Source organism: Erinaceus europaeus, chromosome 18 (genome assembly GCF_950295315.1).
Source record: "Erinaceus europaeus chromosome 18, mEriEur2.1, whole genome shotgun sequence".
NCBI classification, from domain to species: Eukaryota; Metazoa; Chordata; class Mammalia; order Eulipotyphla; family Erinaceidae; genus Erinaceus; species Erinaceus europaeus.
In genome coordinates this window covers 34897558-34918202 of record NC_080179.1, presented here as the reverse complement: position 1 = coordinate 34918202, position 20645 = coordinate 34897558, and the positions used below count along the sequence as shown (strand labels likewise).

Below are 20645 nucleotides of genomic sequence, written 5' to 3'. Positions count from 1 at the left end.
TCTTCCTCCCCCATCTTCACCACCATCACTCCAGAACAGATCATTGGACAGTCAGTGAAATAGCTCTCTTGGATTGCACACTGCTTTGCCATGTATACAAACAAGTTGAAGCCTGGACCCCATCACACTGAAGGAAGCTTCAGTGCCATAGTGTCTTTGTCTCTCTGTCTTTCCCCCCACAAAAAAATAATAATAATAACAAGGCAATTCACTGCCATCGTTTACCTAGACGATTCTATTCTAATCAATGCCTGACTTCCCTCCCCTCTAAACCTGTTCTCATAAAACCTGTTTTGCCAACCTAGGTTTTCAGAAGGACCTTAACATGTCAGTTCCCCCACAAAACATTCCAACAAGTACTTAGCACTACAAAGTCCTGTCAGATTTAGCATACAGCCACCACTCTAGCTGTCCACTTGTTATTCTCTGCACCCTCGTTGGTCAAGAAGGAACGGAAAGTGTAGGGAGCCGGGTGGTAGCACAGCAGGTTAAGCGCACATGGTGGAAAGCACGAGGACCAGCATAAGAATCCCGGTTTAAGCCCCCGGCTCCCCACCTTCAGGAGGTTCGCTTCACAGGCGGTGAAGCAGGTCTGCAGGTGTCTATCTTTCTCTCCCTCTCTGTCTTCCCCTCCTCTCTCCATTTCTCTCTGTCCTATTCAACAACAATGATAGTAATAACAACAACAATAACAGCAATGATAAACAAGAGCAATAAAAGGGAAAAATTAAAAATTATAATTTAAAAAAATTTAAAAAAAGAAAGTGTATTTGACACATTACTGCTGAGCTGGAGTGACTTCTCACAAACTCTTGTGTCTGGGGTGTCCTCTGTAATTCCTTTCACCCTGCTTACAAACGTGATCCTTTGGGATTCAGTTCCAATGAATGCCTTTCCCAGACCTCCATACTGACACCCTCTCCACAGGTTACACAGGTTTCCCAGAATATGTAAATGTGTCTCTCCAGTGTCACTACCACACTCCACAGTCACTAGACGCTCATCTGCCTGTCGGTTCTGTTGAGACCCTTGACTATGTCTCACTCGTGTCTCTACCTTGGCCCATCACAGATGCCTGGAAAACATCTGCCGACAGCAAGTGAGTGGGTTATGCTCTATACAAGAAAAACCATTTTGAATAATCATTAATTACATTAGTAATAGGCAACTTGATTCCCTTTCAAAGGCACAGGTTCTGTTTCACAAATTCTTTCATAAAAGTAAAGAAGCTGGCATAAAGCCCAGAAAGTCACTTATAACATGTCTCTCATGGTCCTTTCAAACCCATAAATTTGATTCTTTATTATAAATACCTCAGGAACCAACAGATCAACTCTCTCTCTCTCTCTCTCTCCCTCTCTCACTCTCTCTCTGGCTCAACTTTACTCTTCACTAGTCTGCCTCCCTCACCCACACACAAAAAGAGCTTTTATCAAGCCTACATACTCAAATATCAAATCTGTTGTAATGAGACAGTACAGGGAAACTATTGCTTTAGACATTTACAAAATGTGTACATTCCAAATTAGTTTGCATTACAATTACTCTAAGGGGAATGTAATGGGTTAAAATCAGACAGGTACAGAGTAGCAAGAGGTCATCCTGTTGAGTATTCAGTGTTCCACCAGGTAGACGTTACTCAGATACCTTGGGTAACAAAACAAAGATGGGCTGGGTGGAGGAACAACTGGTTGAGTGCACACATATGATTTCAAAACAAAGAATTCTGTCAATAAGGAACACATCTAATCTCTCTATAATCATCCAGAGAGCTCTATAAAAATGCACAACACAGTGAAGAGAGAGATATTCTGTTCATTGTGACTCACCAACCATAAACTTGTAATTCTTCTGTAAAGAGATTTCCTGGGCCATTAAGGTAAGAGCAAGGAATCAGGACCTACATCTTTCTACCCAATTACCCCCTCACTCAGCACCTCAAATTTCCCCACTCAGTGAAACAGTAAGAGGGCAGACTACACAGAGAGGTTAGATGTGCCCTCTTAGTGTCTAGTTAGAGGAAAGGATCAATATACAGTGCCCGGATAGCCTGAGGGTACTTCTTCCCGAGCTAGTGCTCTCTGGCTTGGAGAGAACTCAACTGGAGCCGATCTAGGCTGCTGCGTGGGAGAGGGGTCAGGAACTCGTGCTGCACTAACTTCCGCAGGAGATACACTCTGGAACTCTCGGAGCTGGAAAGCAATTTCCAGGTGTCTTTAATCAGAAGAGCAGCTGTTTTTATACTCTCCAAGTAGGGTGGAAACAGGATGTGATATAGAGAGGGTGGAGAGAAAGTGACTGGTGAAAATCAGAGTGTGACAAGGAGGGGGCAGAACAGGCGAGAATCCTATCACTGAACCACCAATGCCCTGGAGGGAGTGCTTTATGTAAATGTAAAAGTGATTTATGTAAATAGACCAAAGCTTTGGATCAGTAAATCCCTATATAGGCATATGGTTAAGCAGAAGCCAGGGGGAGGTGGCATACTACCCAACAATACAGAAACCAGAATGAGTTTTGGATTTATGAAAACTACAGGGATTTCCTCTAGCAGAATTGTATGGGCTAATGCCATATTTTAAACTTTGGGGCCAGGACCCAGGTTCTAGCCCCCACTCTCCACCTGCAGTGGGGAAGCTTCACAAGTGGTAAAGTAGGACTGCAGGTGTCTCTCTTATCTCTTTCCCTCTCTATCTCCTCCTCCTTCTTCCCTATCAACTTCTCTCTGTTCTATCAAATAAATAAATGAATGTTAAAAAATAAATGAAAATTTAAACCACAGAAAACATCAAAGCCAGCAATTAAAATTTTGAAATATGTTATCAGAGAACATAATGTGTATACAAGAATCCTTGGGGTTGGGTGGTGACACAGCTGGTTGAGTGCACACATTACAATGTTCAAGGACCTGGGTTCAAGCCCCCAGTCCCCACCTGCAGGGGGGAAGCTTTGCGAGTGGTGAAGCAGGGCTACAGGTGTCTCTCTGTCTCTCTCCCTCTATATCACCCCTTCCTTCTTAATTTATGGCTGTCTCTATTCAATAAATATAATTTAAAAATTTTTCTTAAAAAAAGAATCATTGGACAGAGCTAGAAGGAATTACGTTAAGTGAGCTAAGTCAGAAAGATAAAGATGAGTATGGGATGATCCCATTCATCAACAGAAGTTGAGGAAGAAGATCTGAAAGGGAAACTAAAAGCAGGATTTGACCAAATTGTAAGTAGGGCACCAAAGTAAAAACCCTGTGGTGAGGGGTAGACATGCAGCTTCCTGGGCCAGTGGGGGGTGGGAATGGGTGGGAGGGATGAGTCACAGTCTTTTGGTGGTGGGAATGGTGTTTATGTATACACCTAGTAAAATGCAGTCATATAAATCACTAGTTAATTAATATGAGAGGGGGAAATTAATTGTATGTCTCGAAGTTTTTTAAAACACAGACTAAGTCTTTTTAATATATAGGCTGTGTATTTGATATGCGGACTCTCTCAAAAGCCTAGACCAAGTAGATCAGAAGCAACCAGTGGCACAGCTATTTAAGATACTGGGTACTGTACAGCAAACCCTAACAAAAGGACTTTTCAAAGTTAACCCAATTACCAAATAATGTGATGATAACGCTAACTATCCATTGTCTTTTTGAACCCTAAGACAGCAGCAACCTCACATCTCCACTATAGAGCCTCTACTTCCCCCAGTCCTGGAACCCTTGGATAGGGCCCACTTTCCCGTATGCCTCTCCCAATCCATATCAAATAATATTGCATCTGCTGATCACAACATAATCAACACAACAATTGCCACCTCAACATGCTTCACTTCAGACTGTGTCCAGAGACTTCACGTGTGGAATGACAACCCTTCAGCTTCATTACTCGGGTGAGAACTTTCCTTTCATAGTATACTCTAATTCCATCTCAGGTGGTTCACTTTCTAACAAAGTCCCAAAACCTAGATATACACCAGTTTCTGTGAGAGAGAGCATATGTTCACACGTATCCATAAACTACTGCAAAATATATACCTGAAAGCAGAAGTACACTAGAGTTTGCAGTGAGTATCCCCCTAACACTTCCTCTCCACTATTCCAAGCTTTGGGTCCATGATTGCTCAACAATTTATTTGGCTTTGTATGTTAACTCTCTTTTCAGTCACCAGGTTCCAGATGTCATCAGGATGCCAGCCAGGCTTCCCTGGACTGAAGACTCCACCAATGTGTCCTGGAGCTCAGCTTCCCCAGAGACCCACCCTACTAGGCAAAGAGAGAGGCAGACTGGGAGTATGGATCAACCAGTCAACACCCGTGTTCAGCGGGGAAGCAATTACAGAAGCCAGACCTTCCACCTTCTACAACCCACAATGACCCTGGGTCCATGCTCCCAGAGGGATAGAGAGTGGGAAAGCTATCAGGGGAGGGGATGGGATATGGAGATTGTGTGGTGGGAATTGTGTGGAGTTGTACCCCTCCTACCCTATGGTTTTGTTAATTTATCCTTTCTTAAATAAATAAATAAACAAGAAAAAATCCTTGTAGGACTGGGGAGATAGCATAGTGGTTAAGAAGTAAGATCTCTATACCTCAGGCTCTGTTGTCTCAGGTTCATTCCCCAGCACCACTAGAAGAGCACCAGCTGAGCAGTGCTCTGGTTAAAATAAAATTCAAAATTAATTAATTAGGAGAGAGTCCTCACTTTTAAAAGATTAAAGTCAATTCCAGAGAAAGGCAACTTACTCAGGGCTACATGCAGTTAGTACTAAAGCTTATTAAGGGTCTATCCTGGATCAGCTCAAGGATTAGCCAGGCATAAACAGTGTAGAGATGGATCTAAAAGTGGATCCTTCCTTCATGGTTAGAGTGCAGCAACAGAGATACACACAAGCCCCCATGCATGAGGAATAATAAAGCCGATGTAAGAATTGAGCAGAAGAAGGATGTGCAGGAGGAGAGCACATCCACCTGCTTCACTGCAGATAAAAGCCAGTTCCAAGAGGATGGGGTACTAGAGAACCATGAAAAGTACTTTAACAGGAGCCAACACATTTAACGTTGATCTACATATTTGATTGTGACATACAAAAAGTTACTGATATCTAGCCATTTCTGTTCTTAATATCTACTTCTTTATTTATTCTTTGTTTTTATATTTTTGGACAGAAACAAAGACTGCTTGGGAGAGAATGGGGAGATAGAAATGGAGAAACAAAGAGATACCTGCAGCAGCCCTGCTTCATCATCGGTGAAGCTTCCCCTCCTGTAGGTGGGCGGGGGGGCTTTGAACCTGAGGCCTTGTGCATGATGAGCTGTACATTTAACCAGGTGCACTACCTCCTGCCTCCCCCCACTCCCAATATGTAGCCAAACAGCAGCAACGTCAAGGCTATAATCTACTCATTTCAAAGTAAAATCTTACTTATCCGCAAATGTCTCATCATGACAGAGTAGAGTGTAGGTACAAAGAGTGGTGACAGTTAGGGTCTGATAGAAGTTGAGGGCCAAGTCACGCTTAAGCAAATCTCTTTATACTCTCCAGTTCTCCCTCCACACTGCCATGGACTCAGTCCTTCCTATAAGCCCTGCAGCCTGCCAAGTGCTGTGTCTGTTGTTAACTTAATGGTCCTCAGTCGCATCACAGGCCATTGTGAGAAGGTCAGAGGTGGAGTTTGGGCAGACATCCTCCAGACCTCTGCTGCTAACTCATGGCCTTATGAGCTCGCTAGCTGTCTAATGAATCATTCACAGAAATGACTCTCAGTGTGGACTGGACATGAACCACTTGCAGCCAACGACAGGGATCAGCTTGCAGCAGTCATGGCAGGTTATGAATGCACCAGTGTATGGAGGCTGCATGGCCAGAATGTGAGCTCAGCAAAGAACTGAGGGGTAGTTACAAGGCCTCCTCTGCTCCCACACATGTTGGTAGGGGACCCCCCAAGTTCTGCAGTTTTATCTTTACAAGAGGGTACTTAGGTCAGATTCTCTGTGTCCGGCATTTTTCACTTGACATCATAATGAGACTTGTCTGTGCTTTCAGACACGTCCACAGTTCACTGGCCTTATCACTCAGTAGAATCTATGTGTGAATGCTCTGCAGTCTGTTACCCCTCCCCTGGCTGAGAATCCTTCTAGTTTTGACAATTGCAAGTAAAGCTGCCAGACATTTTCACTTACAGGTTTTAGTGTGAAAATGGGTTTTGTGTTAATATATAGCATAGTCAGACTTCTTTCATTTTAGACTTTACTGTAGAGTATATATACTGACACGCCATCATGGTTTTAATTGCATTTTGCTAATGACAGTGAACAACACTATTCCATGTTTTATTTGTCATATATGTTTAGTGAAGTGACTTCAAATACTTGGTTATTTTTTGTTTATTAAGTGTTGATAATTCTTTATAAATTTTGGTATGATTCTTATCACATATATGATTTGCAAATATATTCCCTAATGAATGGATGATATATTTCTTATTTTTTATTACCTTTATTTATTGGATAGTGACAGCCAGAAATTGAGAGGGAAGGGGGAGATAGAGAGAAAGGGAGACACCTGCAGCCCTGCTTCACCAGTTGCAAAGATTTCTCCCTGTAGGCGGGGACCAGGGGATCAAGCCCAGGTCCTTGTACATTGTATCTTGTGTATTACCACCCAGCCCCTTGGGTGATACGTTTCTATTGTATCCATAGTGTACTTCATAATTCTGAGCAAGTCTAAGTTATCAGTTTTCCTCTTGTAGGGACAGTCCTTTTGGGGCCATGCTTAAGATGCCCTCAGTAACTCAAAGTTGTAAGGACTCTGTGTTATGCTCTTTCCTTGTGTTTTATAGTTTTCAGCTTTCCATGTAGGTCAATGATCCACTTTGAACTAACTTATGTTTTGGGAGCCAGTTATGTGTGAGAGTTCACTTGTTTCTGCATCTGGATAGTTCCTATATGATCTATATGATACTCTTTCTCTATTTAATTGATGGTGTACCTTTTTTGACGGTCAACTGACAACAGATTCTGGATATCTGTCTGGGTTCTCCATTCTCTTCTGCAAGACAATTGTAAAAACTATGTATTTATTTTCAAAAAACAAAAAATCTTTACAAACACTGTTTTCAGGCTCCAACTTATGTCTTCCTCTCTTAAATTGCCTAGTCTTGGTTATTATAGTTTCCTGAGGTTTTCATGCATGAAGGAAGGCTCTGTAAGACACAAGCATCTACATGCCAAACAATGCATCTTCATTTAGAAAACATCTTGTAAAGTGCAGTCATGACCTGTTGCTGAAATACAAGGCTCTTGTTTCGGAGGATGTGAGAGAGTACAGCCAAGGCAGACACACTTGCTACAGTAAAACTAAGGCACTATGACTGTGGCTACTTCAAGTGTTTTACTCAAAACTAATACTTAGACTCACCAGATTCCCAGATCCTGAGGAGTCTTAGTTAGCTAGCTATCATGAGTCACGGATAGCATAATATAGCTGTGTAGAGAAAATGCCATCTCCTTCTGTCATTAAAAAAAAATCCTCTAATATCAATGTCTTTGGTTCCTAATGGCTCTCTTGATCCTGCCAATGTCATATGATTAACCACCAAAAAAAACTTCTCTGAGGGAGTCGGGCGGTAGCGCAGCGGGTTAAGAGCATGTGGCGAAAAGTACAATGACTAGTGGAAGGATCCCGGTTCGAGCCCCCAGCTCCCCACCTGCAGGGGAGTCGCGCTTCACACACAGTGAAGCAGGTCTGCAGGTGTCTCTCTTTCTCTCCCCCTCTCTGTCTTCCCCTCTTTTCTCCATTTCTCTCTGTCCTATCCAACAACAATGACATCAATAACAGCAACAATAATAACTACAACAATAAAACAACAAGGGCAACAAAAGGGAATAAATAAATAAATAATTTTAAAAAATCTTCTCTGAGAATCTTCCTAACCAAATCTCTTAAGGCAAGATTCACAGAAAGATCAATTATGCTGACAGTGCTCAGCTTAGTGGACCACATTCATGAGCAAGTACCCTAACTTGGCAGGAACTATTGAACCCTTGCCAGTTCCTGCATTGAACTAAGTGTCTGAACTTTGCCCCCATTATATTGCTTTTATCTTCTTTGATCAAAGCAGCATATAATGTGCAAATTGTAAATGATCAAGAAAAAATGTACCGTATCTGACATTACCAAGAAAAAGTCCTGAGGTGATGCCAAAAACATAAATAACAGCAAGAGGCAGCTAAAGACATTGATAGACAATTACCATGTAACAAAGGTGTTCTCAGGACATCTACTCACTCAGACTGTGTGCTCAGTGAATAAGTGGTAACGTTGGAAATGTTTGCTTCTCCCTTTAAGGTAAACACACACAGAACCCTATACACTGGCAGTCTCAATTCCAGCTTGAATCTGGGGAAGTCATTACTGGTTCTGAGTCCTGTCTTGTTTGGGTTTTTTTAACCTGCACACAAGTTCTTTAAGGGCCCTGGGTTGTAATGTCTGTTATTGATTGATACTTTGGTGATTTCTCTTCTCAACTATTATCCTCATTACTGAGAAGCTGTGTATAGAGAAAAAAGAATGCTATGCCAGTGGCTCTCTCTCATGTTCTTCCCTCTGGCCACTAAACTCCAGTTCTCTGATGGGTGTCTGGTGGATGTCTTTAGCTAAGGAGCAGTTTGGCCTAAAGCTGCAACTGTGACAAGCTCTGCTGCCCCTCAGACCAAGGAGTTCCTGATGTGGACACAATAAAGACCTGCCAGGTAGCCAGATGTGGGAAAAGGGCCCACTGTCTGGGAAGTCCAAGTCATTATTTCCATGAGAGTTTGAGCAGGCTTTTCTTATACATACTCCCCCATTCCCTTTTAACTAAGCCATAAATTACTGTGTATGGCCAACCTGTAACCCATTGCAAATATCCTAGCTTTGTTTAACTGCCCCCCACACACACCTGCTCAGAGGTGCTTGTAATCCACCATTAGAAAAAAGGTCTACCTAGGTATTATGAGCTCATGACCAGATCCAGTATGGTAACTTCCCAGCTAATATCAAATACCTGGCAGGTTAAGATTTAACTCTGCATTGTGTGTATGACTTAATGATGACCTCAAACTTCTCTCTAAACCTTGGGTCTATCTGCTTGTGTCCCCCAATAAACAAGTTGTCCATGAGGCTTCTCCTGGAGCTGGTTGTGTGCTTCCTTCCTCTCCACTCACATCACCCTCATCACCAGTTCCCCTCTAGGCCCCCCAGGGCCCACCCCGGTCTCTGCCACCAGTGGCCAGGGAGGCAGAGAGCCCCAGAATTACCCACAGCCAGAGGACTCCATGACAGAACTATGGTGGTCTGGCATCAACTGTCCTAATCGGTGACCCATGCAAGATGCTGTTGATGCTTCTCAGTCCATGCTCTGATGTAGTCAAGTCCTTTTGGTAATAAGTACTACTAAAGTTCTGGTTAGACACATGCTTAACACAGCCCACGGGAGGATGTGTGTCCCTCTCCAGACTCCTTGATTTAACAGCCAGCAAGAGTCTCTGAAGCTTTATCCCTCAACCCGGAGATGCAAACTGGGCTCAGGGTCCTGGTATAGTCTCCCCAATATCCAGCCTCATGTTCTGATATTATACTCCATTATTACCTGTTTTCCCTGAATACTGTAGCTTCCTGATAAGACATGATTTAATCAGGTAGCGATGGACAAGGAATGTAAAAACAAGGTGAAGTAGACAGGGAGACAAAAAAAGAAAGGAAACTTGCTCATGTATAAAATACACCTCATTTTTATAGTGATAAAGTTTCCTTTCTTTCTTTCTCCCTTCCTTCCTTCCTTTCTTTCTCTTTTCTTTCTTTCTTTCTTTCTTTCATTCTTCCTTTCTTTCTCTCATTCTTTCTTTCTTGATGCCTCCAGTGTTATTGCTATGGCTTAGTGCCAACACTACAAATCCACTGCTCCAGGTGCCCATTTTTTCCCATTTTATTGTACAAGACAGAGAGAAAGGAGAGATAGAGAGGGAAAGAGAAAGGTAAACACCTGCAGCCCTGCCTAACTGCTTGTAGTAGCATCCTCCATGCAGGTGAGGAGTGGGAGTGTGAACTGGGGTGCTTGCAGAGGTCCTTGTACTTAGTACTATGTGCGCTTAATCATGTGTACCACCACCTGACCCCATCAAGTTTCATTTTTAAAAACCAGACATGTAGCTCAGGGGGAAAAAAAAACACTGACATCTCAATGAAGGTTTAATTTGAATAAGAAAAGCCAGCCTTGCAAATAGACTAAACTGTCGAGCGTAAAACATTAATCCCCCAATAAAGGGAAAAAAATATTCTACAGAATAAGAGAGAAAAAGAAAAAATGGAAATAATTGACAGAACCAAGTTTATAATGTGGCTGGATGGGTAAGAGTCTCAAACATTAGGGGGAGAACTGAAAAATGAACATGGGAAAGACATTATCCAAAAGTTGATCAGAGAAGAACATGGCAGGAAATAAAGTCAATTCCATACCCCCATCACTTCATTTCTCAAAGAAGCATCAACTAGGCTGCCCACTGGGAATACTGGGTGCTGGGGAAGAGGGAAGTGAAGTGAAGGTCTTGAGAGGACTGGGAGCCCTGTGAAGCTCTCCTATGGAAAGTGAGGTGATCAATAAACTGGAAGGCAAGACTAATTTTACATAACATTGAAAGCCCAGGTTAAGATGGTTGTTCCGTAGCAGAACTTGAACATCCAGCATGGATGAAAAAAATGCCAGCTGAGAGACAGGTGTAGGAAGGAAGTTGACTCACCATACCCTAAGCAGGTGTGAATGCTGATGATGGAGTGGTCTCTACTGAACCCTAGGGGGGGACTGAGGTCATGGAGAAGCTTTTAGGGAACAAAGTTCCTATTATTTTCTCAGCCTTCTCATAAGAGGTCCAATGTCTCTACTTGATACAGCAACTATCACCGATAGAAAAGAAAAATGAAACAAAAAGAGACATACAGGGAGCTCTTATCTTATGTCAGAGCTCCTTTTACAGTTTTCTTATATATATATTCATAAAGATTTTTATATTTTATTTATTTTCCCTTTTGTTGCCCTTGTTTTATTGTTGTAGTTATTGTTGTCATTATTGATGTCGTCTTTGTTGGATAGGACAAAGAGAAATGGAGAGTGGAGGGGAAGACAGAGAGGCAGAGAGAAAGATAGACACCTGCAGACCTGCTACACCGCCTGTGAAACAACTCCCCTGCAGGTGGGGAGCCAGAGGCTCAAACCGGTATCCTTATGCTGGTCCTTGTGTTTTGCGCCTTGTTCGCTTAACCCGCTGCGCCCAGCTCCCCCCTTTTACAGTTTTCTTAAAAGACTTAGATCATCCAAGTCACCCTCCCAAAGCCCCTTTAGATTCCAAGGCTGAGAACTAACTTATGGTTAAATGTTTAATTAATGTTTATTATAGCCAACGTATTGGTTTTAGAAAAGTCAGATTTATGATACACTAAAGTAACATTTTTCAAATTCTGTTAGTCTAATTTATAGCACATTAAGGCTCAGAGTATAATAAATATCTTCTATTATTTTGTAACAGATTTATATGCAAAGCTGGAGAGGGCCCAGTTAATACTGAAATTCAAGTCAAATGAGCTGGTGTGAACATGAGGCAAGTCACTTAATTTTTTTAGGGTTTTGACTTCCAGACTTGCAAAATAAAGGTAGAAATGAATTGTCAAGTTTCACTACAGGTTAAATAAAAAATTATGAGCATACACTGATATTTTAGATTACTTTGAAATGGATAGATTCACCTCTTTCTTCTGACATATGTGTTCCTAGATCTATTTCACTGAGCCTCAATCCTCAATCAAGAGCACAAACACCACTGATAGCATTATCTCTGTATAAAACAGAAATCACATGGCTACAATTAATGATCCAGTCTCCCATTCTCTGCCCACATTTACTCTTTGAAGCCTTTGTCTCCAAAAGCTCAGAAATATCTGTCCGCCTCTTGTTTCCTTGCCTCTCTGAGAAGACTGTACATCACACTGCCTCTGGGAACCAGCTGAATGCAGAAGGCTGGGTATTCACAGCTATCTCAGCACATTAATTTCTGAGTGAGAATAATATCTGAGCATGTCCCTTAGCTTCTTATCAGAATATCTGAAGTGTAGCATTTGCCCAACACACAGAACAACATAATACGTGTGAAACTGTCAAAACACAGAATTTCTTCCCCCACATTCAGGTTGTTTTCTTGTTGTTGTTGTTGCTACCATATAAAAACTAATCAGAACCCATGACTCATTCTTGAGTTACAGAAGATATGATGGTCATTGTAAGTCAAAGAGTACAACTGGGTGCTGGGTGGTCGCACATCTGTTTGAATGCACATGTTACAATGGACAAGGACCCAGGTTCAATCCCCTGGTCCCCATCCACAGGTTTTACAAGTGGTGAAACAGGGCTGGCTTCTTCCCTAGTTTAATCTACTCTATAGTCTTTGGGTTCACGTTCACTAATCATTTTGCCCTGCTTTATATCTTACTGCATTTCAGCCACAAACTTGCAGGTGCTACCATGACATTTTCCTAGACAGATGACCTCACCAATGTGTCCTGAAACTTCACCTCCCTAGAGCCCCGCCCCTCTAGGGAAAGATAAGAAACTTATAGCTGACTTTTCAGAGAGAAACTGAGGGAGAGAAGGAGAGATGCCACAGCACCAAAGCTTTCTCTACTGCCATGGGGGCTGGGCTCAAAGATAGCAAAGCAAGCACACTATCCAGGAGAGCTATTTTGCCAGGTCTGTATAGGTAGACTGGGAAAAACTATAGGGACAAAGGTCAGAAATTGTCAAGGACTAGAAGCACCTGAGGGGCATGGAGGATTTTTAAGAGATGATGGAATGGTTCTGTGTATTGATTGTGGTAATTTTCTGTTACCCATTTGTCAACACTAAGAGGGGGACCAGGACTCAGCTCAGTAGGCAGATCACATGATCCAGCACGTGTGGAGGGCCTGACTGTGAACCCAGTACTTCACGAGAGCACCTCAGCCCTCACCAAGGGAACTCTGGGAGGGGTGGCATCGGGCTTTGGCATCTCTCCTTTCTTTCTGTCTCACTCTCTCTATCCCTCCCTCCTGGATCCTATCTCTCTCTAAGAAAATACAGAATAAATCTTGGTCCAGAACATAATAAGAGCAAATGATTTCAGCATGCACCAACAGTGACAAGGATACGATGAACAAAAGAAGTATGAAAAGAGTGTACGCTGTGTGATTTAATTCAGATGAAATTAAAGAATTCAGAATAAGCAAAACTAATTTATAGTGATTGATTCAGAACATGGCTGTGTGGAGTGTTGGAACTACTGAGAAGCATGCTGGAGATGTAAGAACTGTTCTTTATCTAGGTCTGACTTTTTTTCCATGGGAGATACATATACACAGAACTTAGCCAGCAGCACACTTAACTTCTAGGAACATTGCTGAAGGTCTGTTTATCTCAGAACAGCACTTGGAGCTCAGCTCCAGAGCTAACAATAATGTATGTAAGATCCATAGAAGCAGACTAGGAACATACAACATACTAGAACATGCTCCTCTGCTGCTTTTTATTCTGTTGATTGAGAAGAGATAATCACTAACTCTGTAGCTCATGGCTTGAAAGAGCTTTTATTCTTTTTAGGCTCCAATCTTATACAATGTCATAACAAGTATCTTTTTGTTTAAAATTACAGCCTAGACATTTCCCCTCTTTTTTAAAGATTTTATTTATTAATGAGAAAGATGGGAGGAGAGAGAGAAAGAACCAGATATCACTCTGGTACATGTGCTGCCAGGGATTGAACTCAGGACCTCATGCTCGAAAATCCAATGCTTTATCCACTACACCACCTCCCAGACCACCCTCTTTTTTAAAATCAACTTTTTTATTTCTATTTTATTGGATAGGACAGAGAGAAATTGAGAGGGGAGAGGAGATGGGGAGAGAGACACCTGTAACCCTGCTTCACTGCTCATGAAGCTTCCCCCCTGCAGGTGGGAACTGGGGTCTCAAACTGAGGTCCTTGCACATGGTTCTTCTTCTAGCGTTTGCCCTTCTTCCATAGCCAGTCAACAGCGTCAGGTTGAGCCTGATGTAAAGTTTCGAGACCTCCTTTGAATCTGGAGAGGTGGTAGTCGTTGACTATGTGGGTCATAGTCTGTCTGTAGCCGCAGGGGCAGTTCGGGTAATAGGGGTGACCAAACAGGCATGCCACTGCCCAGCCCCAAGTCCCTCTGTTTTACAGCAGATATACTTGGTTTTTAGATGCTATTAATTACTAAAACATAATGTCTACAAGGTTCATTTTTAATCAAGAGGGTAAGTTGTTCTACCACTCTCTATCATGTACTTTGCCAATAAATCAAGATTTCTGTATTTTATTATAGATACAGTATACCTGGGTAAAATTTGGTTTTAAAAATCCTGTTTTATGAAAGAAAGAGATTTAGAGCATCACTCCGGCACATATGATGCTAGGGATCAAATTTGGGGCTTTGGATGGGCAAGTCCAGTACTCTGCCTGCTGACACCACATGCTGGTAATGCCCTGGCCAGAACTCTAGAGAGCCCGCATCAACATATCCACAAGGACTCCCATCCAAGTCTGAGCGACACTTATTGCTCCTATTTGTGTTCTGCCAGTGAGGCAGCTGCTCAGTCAAAGACTAGCCTTCCCTCCTCCGAGGACTGAGGTTCTCCACTAATGCCTCCAAGTCACCCTAGAGGCCTCAGACTGGTCTGGAGAAGGGACATGCTAGCTGCTCCCCACATGACTTTATTGGGGGCCCACACACAGCCCAGCTAATTTTGTCTTCATGTCTTGACAAACTCTCTTGCCTCCACAGCTTTTTGCATAACCTTTTCTTAAAATCATTATTCATGAGCTTTTTATGCATCTTCAATGTTGCTGTGGTTCCAGAGTCTGAACTCCCAGCAGAAATTCCCTCTACAGCCATGCTTCCCACTTCCACCTGGCACCTGACTCCATGTGCACTGGCTGTGGCTGGTGCCAGACAGCTCTCAACCAAAACCTTGGCACCAACGCCCTGTCACCAAAGTATTAGATTCAACTGTATGGACTGTCGACTATTTACTATCGGCTGGGCAGAACTGCAATTTCATGTTGCTCAAACTAACTCTTCTTTTCTGGGCAGGATTTTTAGTGAGACTGACTTAAGATGGATTTAAATGGAAGGGAAAATGGACCTTTAAATGGATACCCAGGTGAACATATCTTCTGAAAACTGTCCTACCTTGGCTTTCAGGTCAGTGCATAGTTCCTGTTGCATTTTCCTGTCCTTAGCCAAGATGTTCTCCAACTCATAAGCTGCACAAGCCTCAGCAAGTGTCAGCACAGCTTTCTGAATAAAATCTCTTCTATTCCTATTCCAAGTTGATAGTAGGATTCTTCGCTGTTCACGAGCAAAGCGGTATTTGTCATAATACTTCTCATGTTCAATCTAAAAAGAAAACGTGAAAGTGAGCAAGACCAAGGTGGTGCACCTGGCTGAGTGTACATATTACAGTGCACAAGAACCTGGGTTCAAGTACCTGTTCGCCATCAGCAGAGGGAAAGCTTCAAGAGCAGTCAAACTGTGCTGTAGTTCTCTCTCTCTCTCTCTCTCTCTCTCTCTCTCACCATGTCTCCTCTTCCTTTTGCTAAGCATCATCATCTCCAGTTCCATCTATTTTGTCCTAAAGGACACAATATTATCTTTTTTTATTGCAGAGTAGTATTCTATGGAGTATATATCCCACAGCTTCTTCAGTCAGTCTTTTAGTTAGTCTTTAGTGTTTGCTGCCCCTCAGTCTTCTCTTATCCCATCCTGTATGAGGAGACTATGGACTTGTCAACACTCAGTCACTAGTGTTGTCAGCAGTGATCACAGGGCCAGGACTCTGGGGCTAGCTAGTACTTGGTCCTAGCTGCTGCTATTACTTCTAAGTTACTTGTTCCCAAGTTTTCATAGTAATCAATCACTATTGATCTTCTTCTTTTTTGTATTGAGATATATGGAAGTAAGTATGGATACATGTATCTTCTCATTTTTTTAATGTTTTATTTATTTATTTAGGATAGGTACAGAGAGAATTTGACTCCTGAGTTCAGTGTTTCAGGCCTCTTTAGGGGAGACCACATGGAGTTCTGGTTTGGGTGGGGTAGGTAAGTGCCAGCCCCCCGGGCCAGTTTCCCTGTGACTAGGATGGGGTTCAAGCCTGTGGATGGAGGACCGGGTACCCCCACAGAAGATGAGATGGCAAGGCTTCTAGAGGTGTGAGCAAAAGAGAGAGATGGAAAGCCTTGTGGAGGTGTGTGCAAGAGAGAGATGGCAAGCCTTCTGGAGGTGTGGGCAAGACAGAGATGGCAAGCCTTCTGGAATCATGTGAGCAGATCATGAACACACTGCAACCACTCAACTAAAGCAAATCAGGAGCCACAGGGACAAGACAAGTCAGCACAGAAGAGAGATGTTGCCAGAGAGGTGTTCCTCCTCATGGTATCACAGGCAACACAGACTTGGAAAGTAAACCCCTGGCTTGCAAGACACAACCTTATTGATCTCTAGAGAGTGAAACAAAGGTTTTTAGGGCACCATTATGCAATATATATATATATACATACATAATCTTTTTCTTCCCTCCTCCTAGAGCACTGCTCAGCTCTGCGCCTGACTATGGTGTGGGGAAACTGAATTGGAGACTTTGGAGCCTCAGGCAGGAAAGTCTCTTTGCATATTCATTACACTCTCTCCTGCATCCATTATATTTTGTTGAAAAACTACCAACAGCTTAGACCTTTTAACCTTCAAGTATAAAGGGCCAGCACTCACCAACTCACGTCTAGATTTGTGGGGAAGATGTCTCTGTAGCATGTCCAAGTACAGAGTCCTTCTACCAGACAGATCTCCAGGATACTGATCCAAAACAACTTGGTAAATCCAGTGATCTTCTTCATTTAATTGGAAATTTCTAGAAGCAAAGGAAATATCACAACACAGTCTTAAGAAAGCAAAGAGCTGGAGAGACCACACACTATTCAAGGTACCAGCAAATGATAATAATTAAATAAAGCCTTATATTTATTTTTTGTGATCTATCTTAAGGAAGTTGTTTATTATGGAATTATATAAAATTACAAAAAAAATCCAAAGTAGATGTTTAATTAAACTATATTTAACTCACTTGATAAGGCTGGATGGTATAAATTGTATACTTGCCTTTAGGTTCCTGTTTATTAAATAGTTTGTCCTGCCTTACATCTTACTGCCTTTTCAGATGCTACCATGATGCCAACTTGACTTCTCTGGGCAGATGACCTCACCAGTGTGCCTTGGAACCTCTCCTCCCCAGAGCCCTGCCTCACTAGGGAAAGAGAGAGACAGGCTGGAGGGATGGATCCACCTGCCAACACCCATGTCCAGTGGAGAAGCACTTCCAGAAGCCAGAATTCTCACCTTCTGCACCCCATAAAGAATTTGCGTCTGGAAGTCGGGCGGTATCACGGCAGGTAAAGCGCACATGGCCCAGAGCGCAAGGACTGGCGTAAGGATCTCGATTCAGGCCCCGGGCTCCCTACCTGCCAGGGTGGGGGAGTGGGTCACTTCACAAGCGGTGAAGCAGGTCTGTAGGTGTCTGTCTTCCTCTCCCCCTCTCTGTCTTCCCCTCCTTTCTCCATTTCTCTATGTCCTATCCAACAACAAGGACATCAATAAGAACAACAATAATAACTACAACAACAAAACAACAAGGGCAACAAAAGGGAAAATAAATAAAATGAATAAGTATTTTAAAAAATTGTAAAAAAAAATTAATTTGGGTCCATAATCCTAGAGAGATAGAGAATAGGGAAGCTTCCAATGGAGAGGATGGGACATGGAACTCTGGTAGTGGGAACTGTGTGGACTTGTACCCCTGTGATCTTACAATCTTGTTCATTATTATTAAATTACTAATAAAAAATAAAATAAAATGTATGATTCCATAATTATTAAGTAAAACAGCATGATGTAAAAATTATATGGGATGTATACTTACACAAATACGTGAAGCTTTAAAGCCACATTAGCTGATTAAGTATATGCTACAGGAAGTCTTTTCCGTTACATTTTTAAAAAGATTTATTCATTTATGGAAAGAGAAAAGATAAACAGCACTACTCCAGCACAGTAGTACCAGAGACTGAGTACTTGTGCTTAAGAGTTCAGTGGGTCCTTTCATGCCTTCAACTGGCCTGACCATGAGTTCCAGGCACACTATGAAGAAGTTTAACAATAAAACCTAAAAATTCAAAGATATATAAGGGCTGGGGAGATAGTATAATCGTTATGCAAAAAGACTTTCATCTCGGGGCACCAAAGGCCCCAGTTCAATCCCCAGCACGATCATGAACAAGAGCTGTGCAGTGCTCTTTTTAAAAAGGGGGGGGGGGTGCTGGTGAAAGGATGAGGAAAAAGAAAGACTTTTACACTGTTGTTGAAGCAAACTCAACACACCATTTCTAAAGCAGTTATTCCTTAATAAAAATAATGTCTAGCAACATTATTTGAGATTGCCTATACTGATATTTAAAATCTTTGCTAAGGCATAAAGTAAAAAAAAAAAAGCACTGGAAAATAAATCACCAAGCATACAGATTAAAAGTACATTTTGGAGGTGGGCAGAAGTATACTTAATTATGCACAAGAACCAGGGTTTAAATCCTCATTCCCCATTTGCAGAAGGAAAGCTTCACAAGTGAGTGAAGTAATACTGTATGTGTCTCTAACCCTCTCTATTACCCTCTCCCTCCTCTCCATTTCTCTCTGTCCTAGCAAATAAAAAGGAAAAAAAAATGACTTGAGGGAGCAGTAATTAACTCTGTAGGCACAGAGCCTCAGTGATAACCCTGGTGGGAAGAAAGGGGGGGTGTTAGAGAATGGGAAAACTATCAGGGGAGGGGGTGGGATATGGAGATTGGGTGGTGGGAATTGTGTGGAGTTGTACCCCTCCTACCCTATGGTTTTGTTAATTAATCCTTTCTTAAATAAATAAAGAAAGAAAGAAATGGGGGTGTATTTTCCTTATTCAACAAGGTTTCCATGTATAGACTGGAGGGTAATAAGGGGCTGGGTGGTGGTGCACCTGGTTGAGCACACACATATTACAATGCACAAGGACCGAGGTTCAGGCCCCTGGTCCCTACCTGCAGGGGGAAAGCTTCACAAGTGCTGAAGCAGGGCTGCAGGTTTCTCTCTCTCTCTCTATCTCCCCCTCCTCTCTAAATTTATCTCTGTATCTGTCCAATAATATATATACAGTTAAATGAACAACTATACAAAAGGAAAATAAATCTAGAAAGATATTGATTTAAGGTTGAATTCTAAAAATCAAATATAAAAATTACCTTTCACCATCACTACTTGCTTTCTGGATTATGTTCTGCTTCATGTTCTATGTAAAGTATTAGTAAATCTCTATGTAGACTGGGAAATTTGCAATATCAGCTTGAACTCCAAACTGAATTAATGTTTCTTTGTTATTCTGAGATTATTTGCATATTATTAGACCTGTTTAATAAATTGGAATAATCAAATACAGATGCAATCAAAGAGAGTATTATTAGCAACAAATATCTCTTTGATCCAAAATGGAGACTTGCTATTACTTATTTCTTTTTTTTTTAATTATCTTTATTTATTTATTGGATAGAGACAGCCAGAAATTGAGAGGGAAGGGGGTGATAGAGAGGGAGAGAAACAGTGAGACACCTGCAGCCCTGCTTCAGCACTCGCAAAGCTTTCCCTCTGCAGGTGGGGGCCGGCGGATTGAACCTGGGTCCTTGTGCACTGTAACATGTACGCTCAACCAGGTGCGCCACCACCCGGCCCCCGCTATTACTTATTTCTTAGTGTATTCATGGACTTCTACTTGAAATTTAATTGTACAGTTCAAATGCCTTGTTTTCTATGCCCTTGGAAAATACTTAACAGAATAGAAAATATTTTATATTAGTAGTGCTAAAGGAAATTCCACTGTATCCATACAAAGTTGCCTAATTTTCATAAAGCATTCTTTAAGAAGTAAGAAAAAAAAAGATTCTTTTCCACAGAAGATGACCCTCTCTAACAGATCTCCAGTAGGAATTTAAGCAATAGTTGAAGAAGCTCAGCCAGGAAGAAGCAGACACTTCCACTGCAGAACATGACATCATTTCATCTTGAGGAAGACTTGATCCATTCACTGAACATGGCCAGTGCTTTGGGCTCTGTCTAGATGGGTTATGGGTGTGTAGCTTATCTAGGGCTTCAGTGAAGACAGCATCAAGCAGAATTGCTTAGCATAGAGAAAGGCTTGGCCTGGGTATTTCTGGTGTTTAAAACACCCTCAAGTTTTCATAAACAAGATCTCAGATCCTCTCTCAAGGAACACATCTCCCTCATGATAATGTAAGCTCAATTTTAATAACAGTTAGTCATGTAAACTTTCCATCCAGCAACAGAAAGAACTGACCTAAAGTACATACCCCCACTGATGCTTTGAAACTGTTTTTACAGTCAAGGGGATCCAAATCAAGCTTAAGTGCTCACCTGTATATGATTACAAATGTGTGTACACAAAGGTGCACATCCTAGTGAGAGGAGAGAGGTAGAGCCTCTGTGATG

General features: G+C 42.0%; 1 protein-coding gene across 8 annotated transcripts in view; it reads right to left on the bottom strand.

The window, feature by feature from the left end:
* The window catches only part of CCDC148 (coiled-coil domain containing 148), a 325900-nt gene that overhangs the window by 146640 nt on the left and 158615 nt on the right, over positions 1-20645 (bottom strand). For all 8 annotated transcript variants that reach the window (XM_060177892.1, XM_060177899.1, XM_007524305.3 and 5 more), the window contains 2 exons: positions 16836-16974; positions 15258-15464 (listed from right to left, as the gene is read on the bottom strand). In XM_060177892.1, coding sequence (XP_060033875.1) covers positions 15258-15464; positions 16836-16974 — 346 coding nt within the window. The remainder of the gene's footprint in view (positions 1-15257; positions 15465-16835; positions 16975-20645) is intronic.